This window comes from Ipomoea nil, unplaced genomic scaffold, assembly GCF_001879475.1.
Source record: "Ipomoea nil cultivar Tokyo-kokei standard unplaced genomic scaffold, Asagao_1.1 scaffold0276, whole genome shotgun sequence".
NCBI classification, from domain to species: domain Eukaryota; kingdom Viridiplantae; phylum Streptophyta; class Magnoliopsida; order Solanales; family Convolvulaceae; genus Ipomoea; species Ipomoea nil.
The window spans coordinates 2,249,775-2,262,740 of NW_017616704.1; the positions used below are offsets into that span (position 1 = coordinate 2,249,775).

Genomic DNA, 12,966 nt, shown 5'->3' on the forward strand with positions numbered 1-12,966 from the left:
TTATTGGGAGGAGAGATTTTTTAGGAATTGGGCGGGAAGTTAAAATTTCAGGATTTTGTTTTTATATATTGTATAGATTAGATGTGCAAAGGGAATTGTATTACACTATTTTATAATTTTAGAATAAAATTTTTACCCAAAATTATTGTACGAATGGGAAAGTAGAAGTTAATATATTTTATTAGGAAGTTAGATTTCTTAGGAATTGGGCGGGAAGTTAAAATTTCAGGATTTTTTTATTATATATAGTATAGATTATATGTGCAAAGTGAATTATATTACACTATTTTATGATTTCAGAATTGAATTTTTACCCAGAATTATTGTACGAATGGGAAAGTAGAAGTTAATATATTTTATTGGGAAGATAGATTTCTTAGGAATTGGGCGGAAAGTTAAAATTTTAGGATTTTGTTTTTATATATAGTATAGATTATATGTGCAAAGTGAATTATATTACACTATTTTATGATTTCAGAATAGAATTTTTACCCAGAATTATTGTACGAATGGGAAAGATCAATATATTTTATTGGGAGGAGAGATTTTTTAGGAATTGGGCGGGAAGTTAAAATTTCAGGATTTTGTATTTATATATAGTATAGATTAGATGTGCAAAGGGAATTGTATTACACTATTTTATAATTTTAGAATAGAATTTTTACCCAGAATTATTGTACGAATGGGAAAGTAGAAGTTAATATATTTTATTGGGAAGATAGATTTTTTAGGAATTGGGCGGGGAGTTAAAATTTCAGGATTTTGTTTTTATATATAATATAGATAGATTATATGTGCAAAGTGAATTGTATTACACTATTTTATAATTTCAGAATAGAATTTTTTCCCAGAATTATTGTACGAATGGGAAAGATCAATATATTTTATTGGGAGGAGAGATTTTTTTGGAATTGGGCGGAAAGTTAAAATTTCAGGATTTTATTTTTATATATAGTATAGATTAGATGTACAAAGGGAATTGTATTACACTATTTAATAATTTTAGAATAGAATTTTTACCCAGAATTATTGTACGAATGGGAAAGTAGAAGTTAATATATTTTATTGGGAAGATAGATTTGTTAGGAATTGGGCGGGAAGTTAAAATTTCAGGATTTTGTTTTTATATATAGTATAGATTAACCGCCAACACAGGGTAGCGAAATTTCTATTAAAAAAAAAAAAAAAATCTGAAACGACGTCGTTTTGCATCAGGGCGCACAATGCAATGCACGCCCTGGTGCAGGATATAAATTGTCTTTGTATATACTTCTTTGGCGCATTAAATACATTGGCTGATGTTCGATTTCTTAATCTAATCAACGATCAGTAGATCAAACTGAGAAGACTCTTTAGTGCGCCCTTATGTTCTAAACGCCGCGTTTTAGTTGGACAGGAAGTATATTCCTATTTTTATTTTCCAAAAATTTCAACTTTATTATAGTAGAAGATTACATTTTACATTATATATTTTTAAGGAATTAATCATAACTTTCACCGTACCAAAAGTATAATACATATTGATTCATTAAAAAAAGTACTATATATTCGAGATTTGCCTCACACAAATTTTTAGGTCAATACAGTAGAGACTAAAAATGTTATTCACATGCAATATATTTTTTTAATATTTCACGGTGGACCCAATTCATTGTAGTCTAATTTTATCATATTGTTAATCATTATATGACCTGAAATTTCATCATTTTAAGAAAGAAAAAAAGATCACCACTTGCAATAATGCAATTGAGCTGTCCAAGGTGCCGTAATAGTTGACAATAAAATTGGAAGGTGATTCCGCAAATATTCTTAATTCTAACTATATTGAACTTATATTAAAAACTTATACAGTCAAAATGGGCAAATTATTAACCAGCTTGGTTGGTGTGAGTGCCGGTGCACTCTCATCTCTTAAGAAAGATCAGGAGTTTAAACCTCCTCTTGTATGAAAGAACTAATCTAGTAAGTATTTTGTCCCTTAATTGGGCTGGTGGGACAAAAAAAAAAAGGGCAAATTATTGCCCTGGATGCAATGTACATTTTTAATATACTAAAAATACATTATTTGTGTACTGAGTGTATATTATTTGATAGTATGATCCACACAGTTGTGTGGACGATGGACCATACAATAATGATTGGTCAAAATGTTAAATAATACTCCATAGTCAATAGTCAATAGTCAATATAAAGCTTCGTGTGATTGTGGAAAGTAACCCAAAAAATGCCTACTTTCAGTTCAATTCATACTAAATTTCCAGGCTATTTTTCTCAATGATGCATTTATTGTATGCTGGGAATCTAATTTCTAGCTACGTATATATAAATGAAAAGTCTATAACACACAACGGATGCTAAAATTATTTGATGTGCCACGAACGACTTTATACTGTAGACCTGAGATTCTACATAAAAAAAAGTCTCAAGTTATATTTCATAGAAAAAGAAAAAAAAAAAAAAAAACAATACATGATGTACATTTTGATACAAAGTGACAATATAGAAAACATTGTTTAATTATATTATCTTCTTATAGTTAAATATATGTTATATTGTCTCAAAATGAATGATCAAGTAGGTACAACATAATTTTTGTACCTGAATGTATAGTTATGAATTCAAGTTCAATTTTTATTAACTCTCTTAATCGAGCATATTGGACAATATCGCGGTACTTTTCCAAAATTTGTAGAAAAGTATACAATTTATTCTTTAAGATAGTTTTAGAAGCACAATCTATGATGGTTGGATTCTCACAACCAATAATATAATGTTAATTACTCATCTAACCACAATATTTACCAACTCGGTCCAACTTTTTGGTAAAGAGGCACACACACACACATATATATATGTGTGTGTGTGTATGTATGGTCAGGTTCCTGTGAGAATAAAGCTTCCCGTGTGATCGATGCGATTTACACCATTAAATATGCATAAACGCACCACACAGTGTTCGAAAATACACCGTTGTGTGTGGTGCATTTTTTTTGGTGTGGTGCATTTTGTGGCATTTCATTCTGGTGCATTTCGCAACATTGTGTGGTGTATTTATACATAGCTAATGGTGTGAACCGCACTGACTGCACAGGAAGTCCTGTTTTATATATATATATATATATATATATATATATATATATATATATATATATATATATATATATATATATATATATATATATATATATATATATATGAGAACATTTGCTTAGGTGAGAACGTGAGAACAAATCGTGTGCATCAATATAATATTTTTGAATGGTCTGGATTACGAACGCGAATTAAATGTGTGCAAATATTTAATTCGCGTTTGCACACACTTAATCTAATCTAGACCATTAAAAAGTATTAGATTGATGCACACGATTTGTTCTCACGTTCCCACCTAAGTAATTGTTCTCATTGGAACCCTCTTTTATATATATATATATATATATATATATATATATATATATATATATATATATATATATATATATATATATATATGCATGCAACTCAGTCATGTATGATAAATAAAATAAATGCTATACATGCATGATACATATACATATACATGTGTGTGTATGTACATAATGCATGTGATCTTGAATGTTGAGAGTCATCTTATTATTATTTAGCCACCTCGTCAGGGGCCCCCATTCGACTGGCCACCACGGCCAGCGTACATGGCGACCGGGGCGCCATTCCCGGACTCCATCTCAAACTCATCTCCCTGGATGAAGTCCTGGGCCTGCAGAAGATCGCCGAGCTGAGATAGCGTCACCGGTGTGCCGGTCACGGTGAGAGCACTCGCCATGGCCCGGAATTCCGGGCGAAGCCCCCTCAATACGTAGAGTACCTGTTCGTCAAGCGTGAGCCGATGGCCAGCGAGGGACAAGGCTTCGACTAGCATCTTTGCCTTCCCGAGATACTCCGAGGCCGACATGCTGCCTTGCCGGAGCGTCTGAAATTGACCGAGCAGATTGAGACACCTAGCTCGTGTGGAGGACGCCAGCGAGTCATTGATGGAGAGCCATACCTCGCGTGACGTTTCCCGGCCAACCGCCAATGGCATGACCTCGTCGGATAACGACGAGATCAGAAGAGACAGGATCAGCTGGTCCTGTTGAACCCACGCCGCATGCGCCGGGTTGACTTCGGAAGATGCGGCTGCGGTGGTGCCGGAGCCGGCTGCCTGTGTCGTCTCAGGGAGGAACGCCGGCGGGCAGACATGGCTGCCGTCAATATAGCCTAAAAGGCCTTGGCCACATAGAAAAGGGATAATCTGAGTGCGCCAGAACAAGAAATTACGATTGTTTAATTTTATTGAGACAAAGTGATGCGCTGCGTTAAGGGAATTCCCAGTTGTTTGTGGTGGAGGGGTGGTGGTTACGGTGCGTTCAGAGGAGTTTGTCGACATGGTTAGGTGGTGGAGAAAAAACAGGGTAGGATTCCTAGCCTGACGCTAACTGATACCAAGTGAAACAACGCAAATCTCATTCAAACTGGAAAGATGGTATACAATAGAGTCCTATAGGAAAGCTACCACTAATAGCTCCTATCTTACAGCAAAGACTAGTCAACTACAATAAAAGCCATAAACAAATAAACCATATAATATAACATTACTTACACAACTCAGTCACGTATGATAAATAAAATAAATGCTATACATGCATGATACATATACATATACATGTGTGTGTATGTACATAATGCATGTTGTTGGAAAATTTCAAAGGGAAATGAAGGGGTGGATAGCGCATCATGCGCTATTAATGTGAAACAGCGCATATTGCGCTTATTTGTGGATGATATGCGTCCTTCCTTTTGTGGAAGGGACGGGGGGGCTGCTTACTATAAATAGCAGCTCCCAACATCGTTTCAAAACACACCTTGAATTCGAGTCCTTTATTCGATTCTCCTTCTCCCTCCCGTCGTCTGAGCAATAGTGAGGTTCGCCTACGCGATTGCTAGTGCAAGCTATCCGTAGTAGGTCTGTGTAGCCGGTCGAAAGCGTGCCAGGGTTCTAACTGCACCGTTACCCGGCAAATAACGCTTTTAAGGTAGTGTTATTATAACACGGCACATATTTTCTTTCTACCATACATCCGTAGTGTCCGTGCGTCTTAAAAGGCTTCCAGATCGCGCGTTGGCGTTCCAAGTTTCCCCAACAGTTAAAAGCGTTATTGTGCAACAGTCAACGAAAATCAAAGTGTCAGAACCGTCTACAACGAAAGTAGTAGAAAAATCAAGAAGTTTAAAGGGAGGTGTTTTGCGTGCAGAAAGCAAGGACACCGAGCACACCAGTGCTACCATCACAAGGGCAAAACTAGCAAAAGTCAATTTGACAGAGCAAGATGAGTATTGAGTCTCTTTAAATAAATAGTTATTTTGAGTAACTATATTTGCTCTAGTTCTAAAGGGTTCGCATGAAGTATGGTTATCTTAGTACTGAATTCTAGTTGAGCTGTCTAGATTTTGATTACGTAGTAGTACTTATTTCTTTAGTATTTTGAATACTAATGACATTAATTGAAATAATTCGTGCATAGATATATGCTCTTAATTTTATATCATAGGCTTCAATTGTAATTTAGTGAGAACATGGAAAAGTCATCATTCTTGAACACTCTGTCTAGGAAGATGGTTTTTAAGTAAACTTCGGTTTCACCACTCGACCTGGGAGTTTTAAGAAGTAGGGTGTTGATCATGTAGGCTAGTTAGAGCGCCACTTGATCTTTACCTGAAATGAGGATGACTTTCATATGTTGCTAATACAATCAAAGCCTTGCAATAAAAGTTGTTGAAGTACTGCAATAGTAATATTGATCTGCATCCCATGAATGCTTTATATGAGTTTTAAATTCCTTAAGGGAAGGAAAATTGTGCTAGTGGCAACTCTGAAGTCTCATTGTTGAGAGATATTCCGAATAAATATGAACTTAAACATATTCTTTTTGTATGAGATTAATTTCTTATAAGAATATGATGTGAATTTTGTGATTATGTTGTTCAACTTGATGTAGCATGTGGACAACATTATTTCTATAGCTTACTAACAATGAGCACTTGTATATATATTATTTAAACTCTTGGTTGAGTCATATTGAAATACCTATAATTCCTAGTTAAAGGGTAATTGTGATCAATTGAGATAACCAAGTTTGTTGAAATATATTCAACTGTTGAGCATGTATCAGGCAGAGTGCAAAACTGCTATAATGGTTCACAAAGTAAGTCGGCAAAACTCAGTCTACAAAGGAGCTAAAGTTGGGCACCAAATATCAGTCTGGGTAAGAGATCAAATACGTTTGACAAAATTATTTGTAAGTGTTGCTTGTGGGGGTAATAAACTCATATTTTCATCAAAAGTTTCTTTGTGGTATTGAGAATAATGATGAAAGAGAATGTTTCATGTTAAACATGAAAATCTCAAGAGATTATTTACGAGTAAACGAAGTACTCGTCAAAATGCATGTAAGTTTGGTCAAAAGAATCAACTTACTTGAGGGCTAATGATGAGGATTAGTCGTTGACTCATTGGAAGGACTTGAAGTCCAAGTGGTAATGAATTCGTGGTGAATCCCACTTCTGTGGTCAAACGAAGCCATGAAAAGAGTTACAAAATAGTACACTAGTTGGTCATTCCGACAGTGTGTGTACTTGTGAGGTTGAGCTACAGCTCTTAATGAATTCATAACTCTTTGAGAAAGGGTGGTTTTATTGAGACAAACCTAATGAATTCACCGCATGTGAGGTTGAGCTACAACTCTTAATGAATTCATTACTCTTTGAGAAAGGGTGGTTTTGTTGAGACAAACCTAATGAATTCACCGCATAATGACATGAGTACAAAGTGCTCTTGGTTCCTTATACTCAATTGGGATGGTCTATGTTGAGATAGACCTAAAGAGATCCCTAACTTGAGTGGAAAAGGGCTACCATGGTCCATGTTGAGATAGACCTAAAGAAATCCCTAACTTGAGTGGAAAAGGGCTACCATGGTCCATGTTAAGATAGACCTAAAGAGATCCCTAACTTGTGTAGAAAAGGGCTAACCGCCTCTTATGAAAGATAATAGGGGTTATCCCAAGAAGCTGAGTGGCTAAGAAACATGGTGATAACCGTGTAATTGTGGGGGTGTCCAACACCTTCACCACATTGTGATTCACGAACTGTCATTTGTGTTGCGCAAAACAGTGTCTACAATGGGAAACGTAGACACATAAGAGTCAGACATGAGTCTGTACGGCAGTTAACAATAAATGGGGTAATCAGAATGGTTTTTGTGAGATCTGAAAGGAATATTGCAGATCCTTTCACAAAGGGCCTAAACAGGAAGGCCGTCCTTGATACATCAAGGGAAATGGGTTTGGGACCCATAGATACTCTGTAGCCGGTCATGGTGGTCTGCGATGAGGTAGACTTGACAGAGTTGAAGGTCTATCCTAGAATAGACCTAACAGGGGATATCTCAGGGTCGTGAGTATGACCTCATGAGATTCAAGGCGACCAAAGCAAATTAAGTGCGTTGAGTTCAAGCTTTGTCTATTCGATGAGTTCAAGATCAAATTCACTCCCGTCTAGAGAAGTACTTAATGTCACTATATGACAGTTCAAGTTTTATACACTGGCATGAAAATTTGTTTTGATCGTTATCAGGCAATGACAGCGTTAGCCTAAATCCCTTTAATGGTGGGGGATTGTTGGGAGCATTTAAAAGTCTGTTTTGTGATAGACTTTGACAGGGTAGAAGTCCATATTTGAGACAGACGTAACATTCTTTAATACTAAGGGTGTTCATAAGAAGTCAAAGAGTTTGACTTTTGTAGAACCTGCTTTTTGAGTTGGTGTGTGCATTTGAGTTCAAAATTTATCTACCCGGTGAGCTCAAGATTAACATCACTCCCGGGAAGAAGATTACTCAGTGTCACTAGGATCAACTCATTTGTATTGCTCAGATCTTACTCTTTTTTTCCCCTTTAAATTTGTGGGGGATTGTTGGAAAATTTCAAAGGGAAATGAAGGGGTGGATAGCGCATCATGCGCTATTAATGTGAAACAGTGCATATTGCGCTTATTTGTGGATGATATGCGTCCTTCCTTTTGTGGAAGGGATGGGGGGGCTGCTTACTATAAATAGCAGCTCCCAACATCGTTTCAAAACACACCTTGAATTCGAGTCCTTTATTCGATTCTCCTTCTCCCTCCCGTCGTCTGAACAATAGTGAGGTTCGCCTACGCGATTGCTAGTGCAAGCTATCCGTAGTAGGTCTGTGTAGCCGGTCGAAAGCGTGCCAGGGTTCTAACTGCACCGTTACCCGGCAAATAACGCTTTTAAGGTAGTGTTATTATAACACGGCACAGATTTTCTTTCTACCATACATCCGTAGTGTCCGTGTGTCTTAAAAGGCTTCCAGATCGCGCGTTGGCGTTGCAAGTTTTGAATGCACACGATTTGTTCTCACGTTCCCACCTAAGTAATTGTTCTCATTGGAACCCTCTTTTATATATATATATATATATATATATGCATGCAACTCAGTCACGTATGATAAATAAAATAAATGCTATACATGCATGATACATATACATATACATGTGTGTGTATGTACATAATGCATGTGATCTTGAATGTTGAGAGTCATCTTATTATTATTTAGCCACCTCGTCCGGCGCCCCCATTCGACTGGCCACCACGGCCAGCGTACATGGCGACCGGGGCGCCATTCCCGGACTCCATCTCAAACTCATCTCCGTGGATGAAGTCCTGGCCCTGCAGAAGATCGCCGAGCTGAGATAGCGTCACCGGTGTGCCGGTCACGGTGAGAGCACTCGCCATGGCCTGGAATTCCGGGCGAAGCCCCCTCAATACGTAGAGTACCTGTTCGTCTAGCGTGAGCCGATGGCCAGCGAGGGACAAGGCTTCGACTAGCATCTTTGCCTTCCCGAGATACTCCGAGGCCGACATGCTGCCTTGCCGGAGCGTCTGAAATTGACCGAGCAGATTGAGACACCTAGCTCGTGTGGAGGACGCCAGCGAGTCATTGATGGAGAGCCATACCTCGCGTGACGTTTCCCGGCCAACCGCCAATGGCATGACCTCGTCGGATAACGACGAGATCAGAAGAGACAGGATCAGCTGGTCCTGTTGAACCCACGCCGCATGCGCCGGGTTGACTTCGGAAGATGCGGCTGCGGTGGTGCCGGAGCCGGCTGCCTGTGTCGTCTCAGGGAGGAACGCTGGCGGGCAGACATGGCTGCCGTCAATATAGCCTAAAAGGCCTTGGCCACGTAGAAAAGGGATATTCTGAGTGCGCCAGAACAAGAAATTACGATTGTTTAATTTTATTGAGACAAAGTGATGCGCTGCGTTAAGGGAATTCCCAGTTGTTTGTGGTGGAGGGGTGGTGGTTACGGTGCGTTCAGAGGAGTTTGTCGACATGGTTAGGTGGTGGAGAAAAAACAGGGTAGGATTCCTAGCCTGACGCTAACTGATACCAAGTGAAACAACGCAAATCTCATTCAAACTGGAAAGATGGTACACAATAGAGTCCTATAGGAAAGCTACCACTAATAGCTCCTATCTTACAGCAAAGACTAGTCAACTACAATAAAAGCCATAAACAAATAAACCATATAATATAACATTACTAACACAACTCAGTCACGTATGATAAATAAAATAAATGCTATACATGCATGATACATATACATATACATGTGTGTGTATGTACATAATGCATGTGATCTTCAATGTTGAGAGTCATCTTATTATTATTTAGCCAATAATTATGACCAAGTAAAATTTGATCCATTTTGGTACCTTTTTCCCGATTAAATTAAAGACTTTCGTTTTTGTCTTCATTTTTAGCATTGATCGACAATGACAATCCTATGGATCTCTCTTACTCTCTGAGATACTAAAGAACAAAACGAAGTGGAAAAGGTCAAATGAAGAATAAAGTTCATTTTATTGGGAGGAGAAGAAAAGTTCAATTCATTTTATTCATTTTTTTTTTTGAAAATAATTCATTTTATTCATTAGTGATCATAAATGACGACCCCCTGGCTCTTCTCACATTAAAAAAATAATATATTTATTAATTAATATAAAATAAAAAATTAATGACCGTTTTGATCCCTCGACTATGTCGTAATTACCAAATTGGTCATAGACTATCAATTTTTGACCAATTAAATTTTCAATTATTAATTTCCTAACCGATTTGGTCCCCTGTAATTACCAAATTGGTTCTCGGTCAGTTTGACGGAGGACCAAATCGATTACGAAATCTATAGTTGAGAATTTAATTGGTTAAAAACGTTAATTCTCAAAATGATCCTCCGACTATGACATTTTCTCAAATTAGTTCCTTGACTTTTAATTGCACCTAAAGTGGTCATCCGACTATTGAATTTTAAGCCAAAATGGTCATTCGTTAGTTTTGGTGTTAAGTAGGTGTTAAAATGAAGGCCAACTTAAAGCAATTTGTCACCCCCTTTTCTTGTGCTTTGAGACTTGTACGTTGCTGATATAAAATGTGGAGTAAAAAATTAAGATTTTTTTGTCCAAGAAGTTACCGTTCAATATGTGGGGTTTTATCAGGTTGCATTATTGTAATCAAAGCAAGAGTTGGTATATATGGCTTAGAATTTTCTCATTGCTTAACAAATTTTCATTTTTTTTTATCTTCTTCCTAAATTTAATATGCTAATTATTAAAACAAATTAGTTTAATAGTGATATTTTCAATTGGCAGAGGGGTACCCAAAGACCATACTAGTTGTTTCCCGCAGCCCTTCTCGAGGAAGGAATTCCCATATAATTCTCATGAAGCAGTTCAAGAACTAGAGGCGTGTAACCAGTTAACCGTTTAGTTAATCGAATTATTTTAACTGAAATATTTAAAAAAGACTTAATCATTAATTGAACTAAACTTTGTATTACTGAATTAATCGAATCGAAGTTTTTTCAATTAATCGATCGGTTAACCGATTGATCGAAATTTTTTAAGATAAACTTTTAAATCTTTAAAATAATACATATAATAATAAATTTAAATAAAATAATACCTATAATAACAAATCTATAATAAAATGTACAAACACAATATCATAACAACACTACAAACATAAAAGCACAAACTATAAAGTCTAAACATCCATATATATATATATATATATATATATATATATATATATATATATATATATATATATTGAGGATCATATGAGAACACTTGCTTAGGTGAGAACGCGAGAACAAATCGTGTGCATCCTTTTAATTTTTTTTAATGGTTTAGATTAGATTAAGTGTGTGCGAACGCGAATAAAATGTATGCAAACGCACTTAATCGCGTTTGCACACATTTAATTCGCGTTCACACACACTTAATCTAATCTAGACCATTAAAAAATATTAGATGGATGCACACGATTTGTTCTCACGTTCTCACCTAAGCAAGTATTCTCATAGGAACCATACTCTCTCTCTCTCTCTCTCTCTATATATATATATATATATATATATATATATATATATATAGGGATGCACTCAGGTGCGAATAAGCGCCCAGGAAGGAATATGCGAACGAATCAGCGCGCGACACGTGTCCAGATCTAATAGCTTAAAAAAATGCGGTGGCATTTTCGTAAATAATTGAACATCGGAGTACAAGTAAAATCACTTACAAATGCACTTATTTTCACCTATAAGTGCATGTAATTTTGCCTTGTTAGCATTCACTTCCCGCAAACATTCATGCACCTGGGTGTGCTTATAATTATAAGTGCAACTATTTATAACTATAGTAGCAACTACTTATAACTATAGGTGCACCTACTTTCACCTATAAGTGCATGTAATTTTGCCTTGTTAACATTCATTGATTTGAGTTCAGCGGGTAGTAATAGCACTGAAAACCACCCGCAAACATTCATGCACCTAGGTGCAATTACTTATAACTATGTGTGCAACTACTTATAACTATTTGTGCAACTACTTAGAACTATTTCTGCAACTACTTATAACTATAGGTGCACTTAGTATTGATGCTCAGTGTAAATTTTTACTTGCACCTATAATATATTTTACATGCACTTGTAATACATTTTACTTGCACTTCGATGTTCAATTATTTACGAAAATGCCTCCGCGCTTTTTAAAAAAAATAAATGTTTCTCATCTGTTAGACCTGGACACGTGGACAAATAGAATCCATTCCTATTTCGCTCCTGGGCGAAGCATTCGCACCTGAGTGCGATTATATATATATATATATATATATATATATATATATATATATATATATATATATATATATATATATATATATATATATATATATATATATATATATATATATATATAGTGAAACTTTGGAAGAATGATCAGAGATCGAGTCTCACCAGCGGCAGTGTGGGAGCTACCTCTCAAAGTGAGGGGGGTTCCTTGTGCGCAGTGAGCACCGGTCTAGCCTCTGTGGTTCATGTTCAGTTGAGTTACCATGATTTACATCCTCCCAAATGATTTACATCCTCCCAATTGTATCAATCCTGTAACACCCCAAAATTTTTAAAACTTTTCAATCTTATAATATGAAAGCAATTCTATTAATTAATTCCAAATAGAGTATTTTGAACATAAGGGTCTGGGGTGTTATGCCACATCTGAGCTGGAGAAATCGGACGCACAGGCTACATTAACTAATTATCCTCAAACAACGTTATTACATCATCGAGGCATGCAGTCCGAAAGGAAAGACTAACTATCTAAGTCGAGGTCCTCTAGCGCGCTCCGGTGGCTAATCATCTGTGCCTGAAAGCCAAATATATCTGTTCAGCGAATAATGCTGGTAACCCACTCCAACGCGTTAAAATAAAACATAGGTATATATATATATATATATATATATATATATATATATATATATATATATATATATATATATATATATATATATATATATATATTGATAGT

The 12,966-nt window shown here is 36.3% G+C and overlaps 2 protein-coding genes across 2 annotated transcripts; both read right to left on the bottom strand.

Moving 5' to 3' along the window:
- Positions 1-3,628: 3,628 nt before the first annotated feature.
- On the bottom strand, positions 3,629-4,402 carry LOC109155420. The gene has a single exon (XM_019303127.1). The coding sequence runs from the start codon at positions 4,400-4,402 to the stop codon at positions 3,629-3,631; it is 774 nt and encodes a 257-aa protein (XP_019158672.1).
- A 4,242-nt stretch (positions 4,403-8,644) lies between these two features.
- LOC109155429 lies at positions 8,645-9,430 on the bottom strand. The gene has a single exon (XM_019303136.1). The coding sequence runs from the start codon at positions 9,428-9,430 to the stop codon at positions 8,645-8,647; it is 786 nt and encodes a 261-aa protein (XP_019158681.1).
- Between the last annotated feature and the right edge of the window lie 3,536 nt (positions 9,431-12,966).

Excerpts from the sequence above, each read along its gene's own strand:
- LOC109155420 (XM_019303127.1), bottom strand. The coding sequence starts at position 4,402 with ATGTCGACAAACTCCTCTGAACGCACCGTAACCACCACCCCTCCACCA.
- LOC109155429 (XM_019303136.1), bottom strand. The coding sequence starts at position 9,430 with ATGTCGACAAACTCCTCTGAACGCACCGTAACCACCACCCCTCCACCA.